This window comes from Puntigrus tetrazona, chromosome 17 (genome assembly GCF_018831695.1).
Source record: "Puntigrus tetrazona isolate hp1 chromosome 17, ASM1883169v1, whole genome shotgun sequence".
In the NCBI taxonomy this organism is placed as follows: Eukaryota; Metazoa; Chordata; class Actinopteri; order Cypriniformes; family Cyprinidae; genus Puntigrus; species Puntigrus tetrazona.
In genome coordinates, this window is record NC_056715.1 from 18,598,568 (window position 1) to 18,617,056 (window position 18,489).

An 18,489-nucleotide genomic window follows, 5' to 3' on the forward strand; every position below is an offset into this window, starting at 1 on the left:
AATTTGGTGTTGTTCACCGGTGTAGTACGAGGAACTAAAATGAGCATGATTTAAATAGAAAAAACACCTGGAGAGTGACCTGTGCTTCCCTGAATTAACTGAAAAGCCTCTTTCACCAGCAGAGCTTTCCTTTCGTGATGCTTCCTGCTTTCGTGGATTAGACGTCGCTCTAGGTCAAGTCATGACGTTGTATTTATAATGCGTTTCATTTCTGTTTTTCTGTTTAACCGTTATCTGGAAGCTTATTGCTCTGTGACCCATTTAGTTAGATTTAAATAATCATCCCACTGCTTTCAGTAAACTGTGTATGTGCATTTGTATTCGGGGGAAGAAGAAGAAGCGTGCCATTGTCTAAAGTTTGCAAAGGTATACTTTCTAACCACAAAGCCAAAAGTCCCTGTCTAACGCTCTAGAAGACATGTAGTAAAACGATGCTACATGATACCAAACTGTTTTGTTACACACACAGCTACACGGCAGAGCCCAGGCAATCATATTTATCAAGTTTTTATGTTCACCCTGCACAGCCTGACATATGAAATAATAGTAAAAACAAAATCGAAAATGAGTTCTGAAATTGAAGCTTATTGAACTTTTATTGAAGCTAAATTGATAGTTTACACACACACACACACACACACACGTTTTGCTTCAATGCAGTGCTCTTTCATCATTTTTTATTAACTTGTAAATTAATGGGATCTTTAAAACAGTATGAGATACTTGCTTTACATGATATAGCAGTTGTTGTTCTTTACCAGTAAGATGATATTTAGACGATCAAAACATAATGCAATGCATAATAGTTCAGACTTTACATGGTTAATCTTTAAATGTTTTGGTTTTCTTCTCAAAACTCGCTTATTTCTTTTACAAAATGAATGCATTGTTTACCTTAACACTCATAGTATAATACCACACTGTTGATGAGACTGATATGTATTTCCCGATATGCATTTGCCTTGCAAATCAGGTATGAGCTGTAGTAGCCGGCCCACAATAAAGTTACTGTGAAGAAGCATTTGAATAGGACAACGTTCAGTAAACAAAAATATTTACAATTTTTGAAAACAATAGCGTTCCATTGATTAACATGACTGAACTACATTAGTTAACATGAACAAACAACGTAAATTGAGGCCATTTGGCCAACAACAAAAAAAAGATATATAAATATTATTTAATGGACCTGAGATGTCACTCAATGCATTAATGGAACCTTATTATGAAACCAAACAGTTTGCCAAAAGTTTCAGTTTCATTTTGGTAATCTGTTAAACTAAAACGCAAACCAAGCACCAAATGAACCACAGCCCACTGCTTCCTTGAGAACAAACGCTCAAAAAGTTCTGTCACATTGAAAAAGATGATTGGTTCTCGTGGATCTGTCCAACAACGGGTTTGTTTGTTGACACGTACAGTTCGGAGGTCTGCTGAGAGGAGCGTCCTGAAATGTACCGCTGCCCCAGGCAACGCAAGTCTCTGAAGATCTGACAAAAGTGGCTCCTGAATTTAACCCCGATGAAGGCGTACAGAATGGGATTCAAGCAGCAGTGAAGGTAGGCCACGCTCTTGCTAATGGACAGAGTCATCAGAGTCAGCTGTTCTTCCTTGCATTCCTTCTCACCGAAGCGTTTGCTGGTGTGGACCAGAAGCGTCATGTTGTAAGGCAGATGGCACAGGACGAACACGAAGACCACGGCCAGGACCACGCGGATTGCCTTGTGCTTCTGGAAGTTTTGTGCTTTGAGCAGAGTCACCATAGTGCAGGAGTAGCAGAAGATCATGATCATCAGCGGCACCAGGAACCCGAGGACCATCTGCATGCTCGGAATCAGGATCTTCATGATCTTGGCGAGCTTGTGCTCATCGAAGCTGAGGATGCATTCCTTTTCGTCCTCCTTGTAATATATAAGCGTAGGCAGAGACAAGATGAAAGCCAGCGTCCATACGACCGAGCAGATGAGATGGCTGTAAACCTGAGCTTGGTGTCGGATCCGAACCGATCTCCGGGCTTTCACGATGGCGATGTAGCGGTCACCGCTGATGCAGGCCAGCAGGAGCGTGCTGCTGTACACGTTCATGCTGTAGGCTGCTCTCAGAAACTTACAAGCCCACGTGCCCATGCTCCAGTCGTGCTGTTCATTGTAGATGATCAGCGGTAGGGCGATGACGAACAGCAGATCCGCCATGGCCACGTTAACCAGGTAGATATCGGTCATGGTTTTTCCTTTCTTGTAGAAGGCGTAGGTCAGCAGGACCAAAACATTGCCCAGCAGGCCGAGCGTGCAAATCAGAGAGTAGATGAAGGTCAGGATGGCCACTTGCTGTTTGTTTAACTGCGTCAGGTTACAAGGTGCCGCATTTTCGTAATAATCATAATCATCAGTATGTGCGTAATCTGTGGACTCGTTCATAACTGTACGACTGACCTAAAAAGAAAAGAAGGAACAAATCTGAACATCTAAAAGGACAGCAAACAAAAGCTCATTCCTTGTGAAAACAAGTGTATTAAAAATGCAAATAATGCAATGTAAAAGCACAATAAAAGATGGTTAAAACGGTCAGAACTTTGAATTTGATACTGTTGCAAAGTGCACTGTTTAAAAGGACACACGCTGAACCTGATTTTGCTTTTGTTACTCCTTGAACGACATTTTAATACAAAAATGTAGTCATGACCATTACCTATGAGTAATGCCTAAAATTAGAGGAAATAAGAGATGAATGACACTGATGCACAAGCACCGATTGATCCTGGGTCAAGATGTTAACCCGGGAACACAAAATCAGGTTCTGTTTTGCCAAAAAAGTCAACAGCTGAGAAGTAGTGTGTGGTTTCGCAGATTTGGCGTGTGCTAGAGTGTTATTTTTTTAGCAATTGTATGACAAGAAAAGATTTAGTGTGCAAGCCAAGTACGCTTATTATAATGTTTTTGAATAATATAATACAGTTTCAAAATAAGGTCAATGGAAATTTAATTTAGTAACCATTTTTTTAACCCATATTGAAATAATGATGAAATTATATATTAACATGCACTGACTTCTGAAAGTTCATCTAATTTAATTTCATGTAAAGTGCAATAAATATTCATTTTATTTAGTTGCAAATGACATGCATCAACGGGCAAAATTTCAGAAATCATTACAGTTTGCACTATTAGTATATTACCCTAGTAAGTACTCTTTTCAAAAGTATGCCAAATTTTGCCTAGAAGCGTGTGTGAGAAGGAAGTTATGTAAATGTTTCTGCATCATGACTGTTTCTGTACAGATAGCAGATAAGATAACGATATCAGAGTGATCTATATGAAAAATGAAAGGCTTTCTGTACCCGCTGCAAAACAAACACAGTACTGCAGGTTTATATCTGCACATTTATTTAATGAGAAAAAAACGGTTTAGATAATGATCAATCCTACCCTTCATAAAAATGATAATAAATGGGAAATAAAATGTTTAGGCACAATTTATGTCCAGCTGTAAATAAGCATAAAAACACGCTAATATTATAGGTTTAACTGACGGGTAACGCTGACAGATGAGAACAAAACTTACGAAAATAACGACAATTTTTCCGTCCGTATAGCAGCTTAAAGTGCAAATAAAATAATTTCATAGCTCATTAATTTTACAACATTATTAAAAAGTTATTTTCCTGTTTATCCCTGCTTTGAAAGACGCTGCACACTGCATAAATAAATGTACGTTCACGTAATTCTAACGTTCAGCCATCTATTTCGAAAACTAAAACGCAAACAAATGCACTTCGATCAAATCGATACTGTACCTCAAAGCAGCCTCTTCTTCACAGTTCTTCTTTCTGATTTGATAGGAGAGGAATATTTCGAGAGTTCACGTGTGAAATGTGACGCACCTGTTTGAGTGTGTCCCTTTTTGTTGCTATAGGCCAGCCCACTATCGGTGTAGTTCATAAAATGCCTCTGTTGTTACCGGTTCTGCTATCTGATGAGCCTTCTTCTTTGATGGCCTTTTTTCCCTCCTACGCAGATGGCAATGCCTACTTGGCTTTTTTACCACCTACAGGGAAAGCTTTGATCACTTAAATATGTATAAAACAAAGTTTAAGGGACTGGTCTTTCGAAGACGTTACATCAATCTCTTCCAGTAAACCTCTGATATCTTTATAAGTAGATGAGATATGGATCAGCTGACCTCAACAAACAAAAACTGAGAAGTAAACAGAGGAACAGAGAGAATTGCTGCATTGTCTTGTGACACTGTCATATGACAATGATTTAATTTACATGATGTCTCAGCCATTTTATTCCATTACCTATTTTAATGGTTTCACGTATGAGACTGGGCTGGGCCTGCTTGTGATCACTGATCACGTGACAGGAAATAGGAAATGGACATTATTGGGTTGTATATACACTGTCAGACTTGGAGTTTGTCTTACTAGAGAGGGTCTGTGTTACTTACTGTTGGAGAAACTGAAACGGTCAACTTGGATCACATGGGCCGTAATAACCAATCACATTATTTTGAGTATTTTGATGCATTGAGTTTCAGTCAGAGTTGTGCAAAATTCAGTCACTGTTTACGGAAACCCCAGAAATGAATGAGAAGCGCAGTATACGCTTTCAATGTTTGCACAATTGTTTTTCAATTGCACTATAGTGTTTATATAGCTTATTCATATCCGTCTGCGTTCATAGTTTATTTTTGCTTATAGTTTACATACATTTACTGCACAGTTTATCTGTGTAGTATGTTCATAATACACCCATCTTTACGTCACACTGATCAAAAATGAACAGAAATCTGTAAATGATGCCCATAACACCTCTTTATCTTTTTGTACATATGTAAAATTATACGCAGTGTATATCCTATACTCCTGCTTATTGCATTTCTGGTTAGATGCATTTTGTTAGCTTGTACCTTACATGTGCAATGAAAATAAAACCTAATCTAATCTAATCCAATCTAATCTACAAGCTAGAATTGAGTCCGCATGATACAGTTGCATCGTAATGAGCGATGGGTTTTCGTGTCAGTGTGTGTGTATGCTTGTGTTGGCGTTTGACATTTAATCATTTTAGGACGACTTTTGATATGCAAATTGTCTGACCTACAAAACAAACAATAAAGCATTACGCTTTGCAGCTGCGTCAAATAGTCATCCGAGACGTCTTGTTTTATTCTTTCAGACTGCTATTGTATATGCTGGTGAAGTAGCGAAGCTTTACAAAATGATGGCAGAAGGAATTAATCCTGCATTTTACTTATCTGATATCAGCCTATTTCGTGCAAAAAAGGTAAAAACAAATAAAATATAAAAACAAACAAAAAAAATCATTAGATGTTGTTTTCAGGTTATATAACATAACGTTATTTCATTATGCCAGGCTTACAGTGTTAAACATAGTATAAAGGTTTGTTGGATTGATCTATTTACACGGCCTGATCTAAAAAAGGAAACTGTTTTACCAGTATATGGTGTGGTTACCATGGTGACAGTCAATCCCACTGTAGGTATAGTTCATCCAAAATTGATAAAGGCCATGGAAGATATACATGTATGTGGCTTTTCTTCATTCTTCTTGAATCAATTTTGACTGACAATCCTCATGAGGCTGTGGTTCTCTCGGTTGGTTGCGCATCTTTTTCTTCCACACTCAACTTTCTGTTAACATGCTTGGATGCAGCACTCTGTGAACACTCAGCTTGTTTGTAGGGGCAGCATTCAGAGTAGGAATGCTCAGACTTCTTTCTCCAGCTCTTCCCGGGGGAATACAGAGGCATTCCCAGGCCAGCTGAGAGACATAGTCCCTCCAGGGTGTCCTGTTCCTGGGTCTCCTCCCAGTGGCTGCGCCTAAAAATCCTGTTCTTAAAGATAACGTACCAATGACAAAGGGCAGCCTTGTCGGAGTCCAACATGCACCGGGAACAAGTCTGACTTACTGTCGGCTGTGTGAACCAAGATCCTGCTCCGATCATACAAGCACCAGACAGCCCTTAGCAAAGGGCCTCGGACCCCATACTGCCAGTGCACCCCCCACAGAACACCGTGAGGGACACGGTCTAATGCCTTCTTCAAATTCGCAAAGCACATGTGGACTGGTTGGGCAAACTCCCATGAACCCTCCAGTACCCTGCAGAGGGCATAGAGCTGGTTCCAAGACCAGAACGAAAACTGCATTGTTCCTCCTGGATCTGAGATTCGACTAACAGGACGAATTCTCCTCTCCAGTACCCTGGCATAGACTTTCCCGCGGAGGCTGAAGAGTGTGATTCCCCCTATAGTTGGAACACACCCTTCGGTCCCCCTTCTTAAAAAGAGGAACCACCACCCCGGTCTGCCCAGCCTGCACTCGATGCTGCAGAGGCGTGTCAGCCAAGACAGCCCACAACATCTCGGATCTCGTCCACTCCGGTGGACCAAGGAGCTTCTTAACTACCTTGGGGACTTCAGCCCGGGTGATGGCCAAGTCCTCACCTATTTTTTATAGTACTTTATTGTATATTTAGTATGATGCATTTCCAGCGTATAACACCTGGGGTTGATTACATAATTTGTAATTCTGGTGATTCTGTAATTTGGCAACAAAAATTGTAGTTCCCAAGTAAATGTATCTGTCTTCAGAACTTCAAATATGACAGGTCATAAAGTTCACACTCAATAACCATGTCTTCCATTTGTTTGTCAGGGTTTATTTAAATCTGCAAGATGCAAAAAAAAAAAAGGGCCAAATGAGGTTATTCTATGATTTAGCATTAACTTGGATCCACTAAATGAATTTTGATAGGATAACAGATGTAGGAGTAATATTCCTGCTGGCTGGTGTTTCCATCTGGGATATCAAGCCCCACCTAGGACAAATAACAGCAAGAGAAAAACAAATCTTCACTTTCTGGGCAAATAATGCAAACTATCAAAAAACATAAAAAGTTGCTGCAATCATGAAAGCCTCGGACTCTTTTTTCTTACATAATATATCACCTGAGCCTTAGAGCACACAGACAAATAGCAAAAACAACTGCTGTCATTGTGTTTGGATGGCTGATTTTTGGGAACGCAAAACTGTGAGCCAGTTCTGGGAGGTAATTATACCAAATCTCTTTGGCAGCAGTCTTTGGCTCAGGTACTTCTGACTGAATAAAACAAATGGGGTGAAATGTTATTGCCATTCTATCTAATTATATTATATGTTGAGGCAAAGTCAAACATTTTGATGTGCATCCAGGAAATTATTCTGTAAATTTGCTGTTTTCATTGTAGTTTTGTTTTTGTTTTTTGCAATATCCCAAACCAAATATGTAAATGTGAACAGCTAATGTCATTGAGCGGCTCTAAAAATTGTCATGTCAAAACATTAATTTCTGATTGTTGTATATGGCTTTAAAACACATTGAAATGGAGCTCATGTGGACTACAACAATGACAATATTTATGAGGTATTTCAAGTGTATTATTGTGTGATTTATGAAGTTTTAACACTTAAGTCCCCATTCGTTACAACAGAATTTTCTCTTTTGTGTTTCACGGAAGAAATATGAATTCACACTGCTTTAAAATAACATGAGGGTGAGTAGCTGAAATGCTAGTAGATGTAGTAACTACACCATCTGGTATTAAAGAGGATCTTTTTCCATTGATGGCTATGCAAAAATATCATTTTTTCCAACAACACTTTTTGGTTTCACCAATCCTTTAATGGTGTGTCGCTTTGGAAATGGGAATTCAGGTATAAAAAGTGAATGAAAACGCTTACATCTGCTTTACCGGTTGCAGCTGCTGGGTCGAGGTGTTTGAATAAAGAGTTGAGCTGCTGCCTTAGCTGCTTCCTACTCTTCTTAGTGGGTTGTAGCAAAATAGCTTGGAAACTGACCGGCAGACCGTACCTAACCAACAGCAGAGCAATTGCAGTGATTTTTGCGTTTATCCATTTATCCATGATTTATTTCATTTACTTCTTCAAGTGGATATTTTACCTGAGGACTGACTCAACGAATGTACGGAGGACCTTGATGTGAATCCAGGCTACAAAGATCTCACTGAAATTTACCTTTAGCCAGCACACAAAAGTTCTCTGTTTGGACAAATAAGCATAAAATATCATTGCACTGATTCTTTAGACATTGAATAAAACTCAACCAGGTCATGCAGTCATTAATTTTTTAATAATTCAGAGATTATCGCTGGAATATTCTTAACGAATCCCCCAAATATCCTCTCATTATTCCATCATGATGATCAAAAATACATATAACTTCCAACAAACTAAAATATTGGTATATACATTTACCACTATGTCCTGTGAGAATGCTAAGGTTAACTGTTTTCATTCCGTAGTCTACTGAAATATGACAATACACATTTTTATCTGGTGTTTGTGACACAACATTTTTAAAAAGTGTGAAAAAGGGGGGAAAAAAGCAGCAGTTTGCATCCAAACACGGGTGAACATGTAGAAGAATGATTGATGCGAAATGTTTATTTGATCAGTTCTGTGGTCAGTGTTTTCTCTGTAAACTGTTTAAGAAAGAACTTAAAATGAACATTGTTTAGAGTTTATATGATGAAAAAGAATACAGGCTCTCAGTTTTAGGATTTACTTACATACAGTTCCTTCTTATCCACAGTGAGACGGCCTATCTCCTGCTTTTGCTTCTCAGCTTCATCCAGGTTGTATTCTCGCACTGTAAACCTGGCCACAGAAATAAATAGTTTCTTTGTTAAGCCTAAATACCCATAGAGGCAAATCAACATTGATTAACAACAAAGTGTCTCAAATATGTGCATGCAGAGTACTTAAATTCTTAAAAGTATAAAAAAAAATTCAGAAATAAAAGTTTAAAAACTGTCGAAGGTGCAGTACACTTTAAAAACTTACTGAAATATTGTATTTAGGTATACTAATATGTACTTGAGTGATCTTAAGTGAACTTGAGGCAAATTGTCCCTCCGGGTTTTACTCAATAGATATGATTATGAAATTGTTTATGAATATAATTTCAGCCCTACTCAAGAGGCGCATCAAAGCACTCTAAAGCTTTATAATTGCATTTAAGATTAAATTAAAATATGATACATTTTCTTTTATTTGAAATGAACATCCAAAAAAATGTCCAAAAATATTACATTCACTTAAGTATTTTAATGCACTCTTTTTCTATGTCTTGCTTATTTTTAAAAAAGGCTGTATAGTAAAGATTTGCGAGTAAGCTTACTTGTGCTTTTTGGCATTGGATTTGAATTCGGCAATGACATTCTTAAACAGGGTTACTGTGAAAATCCCTGCATCTGCATCCTCAACCAATTTCCTGTTATACAAATATAAACATAGTTATTATGTAATGCAAAAGATTAGTTTCAGATTTCCCATGACCATAGAGACCATAAATAAAAAAAAAAAACATGGGACCAACCTGCTGGAACGAGGAACCACAAACTTTGACATCGACTCATATGTCTTCTCCCATAGTCCATATGCCATTCTATCGAAATAATGTAACAAATGCATTCAGAAAAATGCTTGATCAGTAATATGTGAGCTAAGATCTGCTCTCAGAGTTCACACTGACCTGGACACCACAACTATCAATGTCGTGAGGTACTCTGAATTCAAAACCAAGTCTTCCTTTTTCACAATGTTGCTCAACGCACAGGTCTGCAAGCTTCCCCTGGTTAAATACAGCAGTAGTGATTGGTAAGTTTTGTTTGAATCTTACATTGAACAGGCCACATTTCAAAACTAAAAACCTAATTTTACATTCTTACATTTAGAGGGGAAATTTACGAAGTACCTAAGGGGACATTTTGTGTTCCTGCGAAACGTCTCAATGTTACGTATGTAACTCTGTAAGGAACGAGATGCTGCATTGAACGCTTTGGCAATGCCTTCAGCGTGACCACGCTCTGAATCATGTGTGTAATCAGTCCAATGGATTGGCGCTACTTCACGGATGGGGTGACGTATTACCAGGAAGCTATAAAAGCATGTGAGGTAAACACAGAGGCCGCTTCTGACAGAATGAGCTTCTGTATATCATACTCACACTGGACGTGTAATTCAGCTTCTGCTGGTTGTCTCCCGAAAGGGAGGACAGAATGCCTGGAGTATGACAAGCTGTGGTAATGAGGAGGGCACTTTAGGGACGTACCCAGGTCTATGGTACGAAAAACTTCTGACTAAGCCAGGCGCAAAGTCTAGGAAGGAGGGCTCTGACTATTTCAATGAAGTGATAGCTAGCAAGAAGACAATTTTAAGTGTCAGTTCTCTATCTGCAATCTTCTCAATAGGCTCGAATGGAGGTTTGTAGAGAGCCTCCAAGACCATGGGCCGGTCCTAAGGTGGAACCCGTGGTCATACAGTGCACCACGGAGGAAACGTGTGCAACCAAGAGCTGTCTTCACACGGACTCACTACCCAGAGGGGCATGGTAAGCCAATATAGCCGCCACATACATCTTCAGGGTAAAGCGGGTCAAGCCTGCATAGAATCTAGCCTGCAAGACTTCTAGCATTATACCATCTGGGTAGTTACGTAACTGGGTCAAGCTGATGATCTCTACACCACTTCAGTCTGTACAGTTTCCTTGTAGAAAGAGCACTCGAATGGAGGATGGTCTCAACAAACTCAGTTGAGATGCTGGATGCTGCGAGTAATGCCCTCTCAGAGGCCACAGCTTCGGGCAGGGGTGAAGAATGGTGCCCCCCTCCTGTGAGAGGAGATTCTTCCTCATGCAAATCTCCTATGTAGAACCATTGAAAATGGGCAGAACAGGGCTACTAATCCCGTCCCGGTGCACTCTCTCTAGAAAAGCGTACAGACGAAGCCTCAGGCAAATTTGTACCATGGCTAGAGCTAGAGAGTACCAGAGGGGACATTGCTTAGTCTCTCGAGTCACAAAGAGGTCCACCTGTGCCTGGCCAAAATGCTCTCCAGATCCATTCCCTGGGTCTCTGCCTCTGTCTCAGCAGGATATCTGCTCCCGTGTTGAGATGCCCAGGGATGTGAACTGTTCTTATTAAAAGGTGTTTTCCCTGGGACCACACAAGGATCTGGTGCATCAGCTTGTAAAGAGGAGTGAATGCAGACCTCCTTGGTGGTTGATAGAAGACCACCACCATCTATCCGTGCTTGGAAAAATGAATTAGCAGCTGTAGGACCCAGATTCTCTTTCATGAGGCCTCCTTCCTCAGCAGAGTATCTAACAGCAAACCCACCACAGTGGAAACAATCCTGTTGAAAGGAGGCAGAGAAGAACCAAACTGAATACTGTAAGCTCTTTCTACAGTCTGCAGGACCTATTTTGAGATATTTGGCAGAAGCTTCCACGCTGCCATCAAATCTACTATGGTAATCAGTCTCTTGAGACTGACCTCGATTGTAATGGGAGACCCTTGGGGGAGGTTGCAAGTTCCCCAGAGCCGCTATGTTTTCAGGCAGATGCCTTGATAAGCCCATAGGCATGACCGTCAGAGCTTCTTTGTCGAAGACCTCTTGGCAAGAAGGACGGTCCTCAGATCGGCCTTCTGCTTAGTAGTCTTCAACAGTGAGAGTCGCTGCTTCCTCGAGCCTCTTTCATGTGGGAATACCAGTACTCACTTTTTGCACCCCTCTGTCCGAGGAGCAGGATTTTTCAAAGGTTTAGCTACATTTTCTGCTATGTTAAAATATATTATATATGTTTTCATAGAAAATTCCCTGCTTGAAGATATGAAAACTCACTCAGTTTTTCGCTCAAAGCTTTGAATACTGGCTTTCACATGACTGTAAGCTGCTCTGCGGGATTTCAACTCGGTGTCCACCTGAGAAACTTGCTAACACACACACAACCACCCACACAGACAAACATTCACACAATAGAATAGACATATAGAAACAAATAGTTGTAATTCTTTAAAAAGTTGTTTTATATAAGGTGTATACTTTGGAGATGATGTCAGCGAGGGTTTTCAGAGGCTGTGCAGTGGGGTATTTGGCTCTGTCCCATTGAAATCTGGTCACATATGTTGCCAAATCCACTGAAACAACAAGACACAAGTCAACGATATAAGCTACACAGTGGCATAATAACAACAGCAGGCAGATAAAGTGATTTCATATTTACTATGCAGAATACATCCTTTAATAATTTGTGTGGAACGATGAAAAACAAAAGTGTCTAAATTATGAGGATTCAGTCAGTTTCACTTAGTGTGGAATTCAATGGACACCTTTTTTATAGTACTTCATAAAAACCTATACTGCTAAAGATCACATTTCTGAATGTACTGGCAATGATAAAGTAAAATGGATTTTAATTAGTGCTGTTTAAATGATTAATCGCAATTAATCGCATACAAAATAAAAGTTTTTGTCTACAAATATGACATTTAAATGGCTGGTATATAAATACAAATGCATGCAAGTATATTTTCAAGATATATTTAAGAAAAATGTTTTAGGTTTATGTATTTAATTTAAAATACATGATATACATAAATATTTTTAAAATTCATAACTATATGTGTGTCATGTACAACATTAACTTTAAATGAAACATCAAATACACAGTGTAGTTCAATTAAACACACTTCACATAGGCTTTAGTAGCTCATGTCAGCACATCAAAACATGTACTTTAATTCACATCAAAGGAATATTAAAAATAATTATTCTAACATGTAAAACTTTTAATTTGCCATTATTACAAAGGGCATTTCTTCAAAACGTATTTGTTCAAAAAGTGTTAAGAAACAGTCATGAAATCCTCTCTTTAGTATTTCATTAATATTTTATTAGCAGTTCTGAACAAATACTTTTAATTTTGCAAGCGTGTAATCGATACAATTAAGTTGAATATACTAGCTAATACTAGCTCAGAAAGTTAGTATACCTTGTATAGTCTGGAAGTACGATTTCAGTGGTGACTGATGATCTTTCTGAAGAGTCCTGTGCTCTGCTGGAAATATGAACAAAGCATTGCCGAGACTTTTGATTAACAACCGAAGAAACGAGACAATCTTGCAAGGAAATGATCTTTTGCATGGTTTGTAACACTTAAGTTAAGCCATGTTTATATCTTTTGTAACTTGATCTTGCGGTGAACATGGCCTGGCTCAGAGGAGGTGGCCTTCTGCTAATGAGCTCTTCTCTGCTTTCTTACGGAACAGGTTTAGCCGTTACAGAGGAGTGCTCCCCACATTCACTCACCTCCGTTGGCCAGCATGCTCTCCAGGAGTTTTCCACTGAACTCTTCCATCACCTCACCCAAACACTGAGAGGTCTGACGCAACACGCTGTTTTAAAGTGGTACAAGAGAAAGCAGAAGAGTACAGTCTTGGTTAAGCATCTATACTTGAAACATACCTGGTTTGTGTACAATTTATTATGAAACTTACACTTTTTATAGCATTTATTTACTTCTTTCATTCAGAAATAAGTAAAGCATATTAAAACAGAATTTGAAGATATTTAATAATGACTTAAAAGGCTACTTAAGGAGTGTACACTTACACTTACATTAACGTGATAATGTATTGTTGCCATTAAAGTGAAATTACTGAACGTGTTACATTCAGAAATATATAACATAGATGCAATAACTGGACAAGATAATGAGGTCATATAATAATGCTGTTTGCATTAAATATTTAGTAATATTGGAGATATCTATTGGAGATATATTGGAGATAATATTGCAAAATATCTTTCAGTCAGGTTAATGATAATTAAGCATAGTATTCACACTTAGAGCTATGACCCCAAAGATCACCCCAGCACCTGAACCCAGTGTAACCTTGTCTGGAAGTCATATGAATGGATATCGCAGACTGAAAGAGAGAAAGGAGTAAAAGAGAGGGCAGTTTCCACAACACATAAACATTGCAGCTGAGACAGGAAGATTCATGTCAGGTGGCACCTGAAACTGGACTCGACTGGATTGAGTGACTCACTGATAATTGCATTACAGCAGCTCGAGAAATTTCCCACGACACAAACAGAGGTAAACGTGCTATAAAACACATCAGTCTGATCAATAGTCCTTCTTGGAAATATCACAATATATTAATGTAACAAATATATTTTTCTTTATAAATCCTTAGTTCGGCGTGTACTTCTAACTCATGACTGGCGTTTTGTTTTGTTTTCTCTCTCCGCACTCGTCACTAATCAAGCAATGCAGTACATCCTACGTCTGCGTCCGTTAGCGGAAGTAAGAAAAACGTTTCCATTACGCTTGAAATATAGGTGTTTATTTTTCAAAAATGCATGGATTCGCTGCAAGAGGCCTTTTCTCACCCCCGAGGAGCCATGTGAGGGACATTTTATTATAGATTTGTGTGCTTTATTTAATATAGTATAGCATCTGGTATTAAATGTCCATGTTGTGCTTCATGTGAGTCTCTCCCTACCTTACGGTACCCTGTTTTGAATTGTTTATTAAAGACTGGTATTTTGAGTTTCTCAAGTGGCGCCCATTCTCCTCCTTTTGTTTTCCATTTTTGAAAAGTTTCATGGATCGTGGAACTCATGGATCATGGAAACTGGCATGCGGTTCCTCACCTAACGTCGCCCCGTGGACCTCCCAGATACAAAAGGACTGGAGAGAAGGGATCTACTGAGAGTGTCCGGCCCTGAGATCGAATTAGCCCACCGTCAGTCCCGCCTGCCTCAGTCAGACACTCATACACAGTTATATTTTTCTGTAAAAGTTTGCCAGTCGCTATAAAGTCAAGGCCGCCGGCTGTCCCCCTCACCTCAAGGCAAAGGAGGAACCGGATGAGGAAAAGGCTGTTGGCTCCAGCTGCAGAGTTCACTCCAGTGTCGGCTCTAGCCTCTGTTTATAGTCAACTGACCAGAGTCAAGTCATGTCCCCTGAAGTTCACAGGAGTAATTCTAGTTGGCCTTGTCTTATCCATAGGGGCTTGTCCAAAGCAGACCGCTTCTCCTGTCCTGTTCCTTGCTTCTCTAGTTGCTTTGATGGAAGCGGTTCCTGAGGTCACCCCTGAGAAAGCCCCCGTCACCACGTCCGGCTCAAGGAGGACTGTTGGTCTCAGCCTAGCCCAAAGAGGTCTCCTGACCTGTGGAGAGTCCCAAGAGGACCATCTGCTCTGCCATGGTCTTCCCTGATCTGCCATGGCTCCTCAAACTACCAGATACTGCCAGGCTTGTGTTTGTGTTGTGTTTTCCGTCTCATGCGTTCCCTATGACCTGGTTTTTGTATGCCCATATTTGGTTACGTTCCTGTCCCACCTGTGTTTGTTTAATCTCGTTTAGTTTGAGTATTTAAGACCTGTGTTTTCCTAAGTCTACCGTCATTCCTTGTCATGTCTCAGTAGGCAATTGGGACATTACATTGGAGATACAGTTATCTCTAAGTATCTACTATGCTGTTATAAAGATGACTAAAAATTTTCCATTTTTAGAATCACACCCTAAAAACTATTTTAAGTAACTCTGGTTGCTATAGTTGTAGAAACATATGCTTAAGGACAGAGATCTATTATTACCGGACTGTATTATAATATAGACAGCAGTTCAGTAATGAGCACATGATGTATTTATATGTAAGCAATAGGGCTTACCCCTCTGTATATGAGTCCAGTCTGGACAGGTCATCAGAGACCCCCAGCAGCACATCCAGCGTTCCTACCTTCAGAAATTTCACAACAGAAATACCAGTATAGATTAATCGAACATAACAATATCGCCTCTCACATGCTGAGATTTATACCACACGCCTCCCAAATACATATATATGATTTGCATGTAGTCAATATAAGGTTTTACCACGAAAACACCAACATCTTTCCAGGAATTTCTGAAGACAGTTTTCGGGAAGTTGAGACCAAGGAGGCAATCTAACACCAGTTTTGATGCTCAGACACTCGCACGGTTAGGCTCTTTTTAAATCCATTAATTCATATGGAACAATTTGGTCACGAACTAGAGTCATGTTGCCAAGACAGGGCAATTCAAAACCAGTCACATGGTTGGTAAATGGAACTCATGCTATCCATTATCATTCTATACAAACTTAAACTTCTGTTAATTAAAGTTAAAGGTGAAAAGTGTATTTTTAAAGATGAACTTTTTGGGCGAAGGCTGCCTTTTTAATCCAAACAACGGCAGATGCTGTTGAGCGGCAGAATTTCCCAAGTCTTTGGAAGACCCATTTTCTCATTTTGTCAAGAATTCACCAAAAACTCTTATTATTTGCCCACCTTCATGTTGTTCCAAGACTGTATGAATATTTTTTTTCTATTGAACATAAAGGAAGATATATTGAGAATGAATGGGCTATGGGCACCAAAACTGTTTGGTTATCAACATTCTCCAAAAATCTTCTGTTGTGTTAAGCAGAAGAACAGGTTGACATGAAGTTGAGTAAACGACAGAGTTATTGTGATTGAACTTTTTGGTTGAAGTATCAATTTGATTCAGCAGAATCTGGACCCACTGCATTTGTATTTAGCAAAACAGCTTTCTTCAGACAAATACGGTCTGTGTCATGAAGCAATATTTGCTTGGGTGGTACCCTATGGCTTTTGGAAGCAGTCCACTTAAAATGAATAGTATATTAAGTATCACTCAACCTTAACGGTAGCCATTCACTTCAATAATATTTTTTCTATACTATTGCCATCAACTGCTTGATTACCTACATTTTTACAAATACCTTAATTTGAACAAAGAAGCAAGTTTGAAACAATTTACAGATTCACAGCTTTATTTCGCTTTTTTATTTCAGCTTTATTGAAATAATTTACAATTCAGAATTTAGGTTTTCAGAATTTTCAATATGGACAGAACTCTAAATAATATAATTCTGAAATATGGTAAAAATCCTGCTCTGTAACCTAGGCAACTTAATGTGATATACCTATAATCTATATAGAGTGATAATGAGGGAATCGCTCAAATATTACTTATTTACTAATATTATCATGATATCATAAGTCATTTTTAATTCTTAAGTACAATATTTATTGGTGATGACAGTGTAATTATTTTGCTTTGTTGAGGCTACTTCTGTATTATGTTTTGGGCTTCGGCGTGTGACCTTGAAGGCAGCAGAAATCTCATTTTATTCAATCATAGAATATGTATGTATCAGCCTCAACAATTGAACACTGTTTTCAAAGTATTTGTAATGCTATGATAAATTATACAAAGAAATAAAACGGTTGCGCTAACATGTGATTTAAGCATTGGCACATATTTTTACTGACTTTTACTCTATTCATGGAAAGTGTCTAAGAAAGAACATATTTTATAATTGTTTACTGTCCATTGATTATTTCCCTTAAGCAACAGTTTTCATCTGTGAGCCTCAAACTGGCCTATAGTGCAGCACCGGAGAGCCCAGAAGTCTTAGAAGAAGAGTTTTTCCCTTACCTTCAGCTCTGGGATGTGAAATCTGGAGCTCATGGTCAGACTTGTTTTGGCTGAGACCCGTTTGAGTTTCTCTAAAGACTGACAGCTGACTTTATCCAGAGGAACTGAAATCAACCAGAACTCCATCATGCCGGTTCTTCCCACCTGTGAACGAGTCCAGTTATGAATTCTAGTGGACGCACATTGACCAGTGGCTGACTGTATCCCTGGTTTGCTGACTACAGTGTCTGAGAAGATTAGGTTTCTCAGACAGACGAGCACAATTCTCATGTTCTAAAGGCACTAAAGTTTTATGATGAGAGTAAATGAGGTAATACCTCATCAAGATCAGCCAATGAAGCAGTCTGGGAGATCCATCTTCGGCTTTTACAAAACCCATTAGTGTGCATGATTCGAATCATTTCAAGTATTTCATGATATAGAAAAACCATGCACCTTTGGGAAAACTTATGTATATGTTTCATGGTTTATATTTAATCAATGCACATTCATGTTTAATTCAGCGTGCATCTTTAAAAGCAAAAGTTTTACAAGTTTATCGATACATTTAGAACAATAGTAGATTCTCACTTACCTGTGGTTAGTCATGTTTACTGTGCATTGGCATACAGTAAAACAGTGCATATAGATGAAGATAAATTGTACAAAACTGAATTATAAGTGAATTGATATGATAAGGGTAAGTGAACTTCATGAGGTATGCGAGGTAAGACAGTGGACTGTTATGTAAAGTGATCGCTGTTAAAGCATTGTGAGAGAACAGGTGTTGTGTGCAAACATTACCATAATGAGACACGCGCTCTTCTCATATTGCGTTCCCTGATGCTGAAATTGTTTCCTGACACTTTTTTAAGTATCATTACATGCTCAGTTTGGTTGAGTTCGGTGTAAGAGAGGGAGAGGAACACCTCTCCTCGCACATTTTACCAAGCAAAAAGCCAAAAAGCACCCCAAAAATAACTAAATGGATTTTTATTGGATAGGAAAGTACGATCAGACTACCAAAATATCAAAATACATGGACTATATGTCACAACTCTGTCGGCTATCAGCTGCAATCTTTAATACATAGAGCCCTCACCAAATTCTAGCGCATCAAATATTTTAGAGCTGAAAATAACCAGGA

The 18,489-nt window shown here is 38.9% G+C and overlaps 2 protein-coding genes across 3 annotated transcripts; both read right to left on the bottom strand.

Annotated features, from left to right (window-relative positions):
* Positions 1-657: 657 nt before the first annotated feature.
* Positions 658-4,167, bottom strand: ccr6b (chemokine (C-C motif) receptor 6b). Of its 2 annotated transcripts, none has more exons than XM_043263843.1 (2): positions 3,881-4,167; positions 658-2,432 (listed from the first exon to the last, which is right to left on the bottom strand). In XM_043263843.1, the coding sequence occupies exon 2, from the start codon at positions 2,415-2,417 to the stop codon at positions 1,353-1,355; it is 1,065 nt and encodes a 354-aa protein (XP_043119778.1). In that variant the 5' UTR covers positions 2,418-2,432; positions 3,881-4,167; the 3' UTR covers positions 658-1,352. The 2 variants fall into 2 exon arrangements, with proteins under 2 accessions (XP_043119778.1, XP_043119777.1); XM_043263842.1 differs by having other exon boundaries at positions 3,794-4,167.
* A 2,406-nt stretch (positions 4,168-6,573) lies between these two features.
* Positions 6,574-17,492, bottom strand: atp6v1c2 (ATPase H+ transporting V1 subunit C2). Its single transcript, XM_043263484.1, has 12 exons — positions 17,364-17,492; positions 15,551-15,618; positions 13,176-13,261; positions 11,910-12,004; positions 11,709-11,800; positions 9,559-9,657; positions 9,403-9,471; positions 9,205-9,297; positions 8,594-8,681; positions 7,966-8,063; positions 7,746-7,875; positions 6,574-6,843 (listed from the first exon to the last, which is right to left on the bottom strand). The coding sequence occupies exons 1-12, from the start codon at positions 17,490-17,492 to the stop codon at positions 6,748-6,750; spliced, it is 1,143 nt and encodes a 380-aa protein (XP_043119419.1). The 3' UTR covers positions 6,574-6,747.
* Positions 17,493-18,489: the final 997 nt, after the last annotated feature.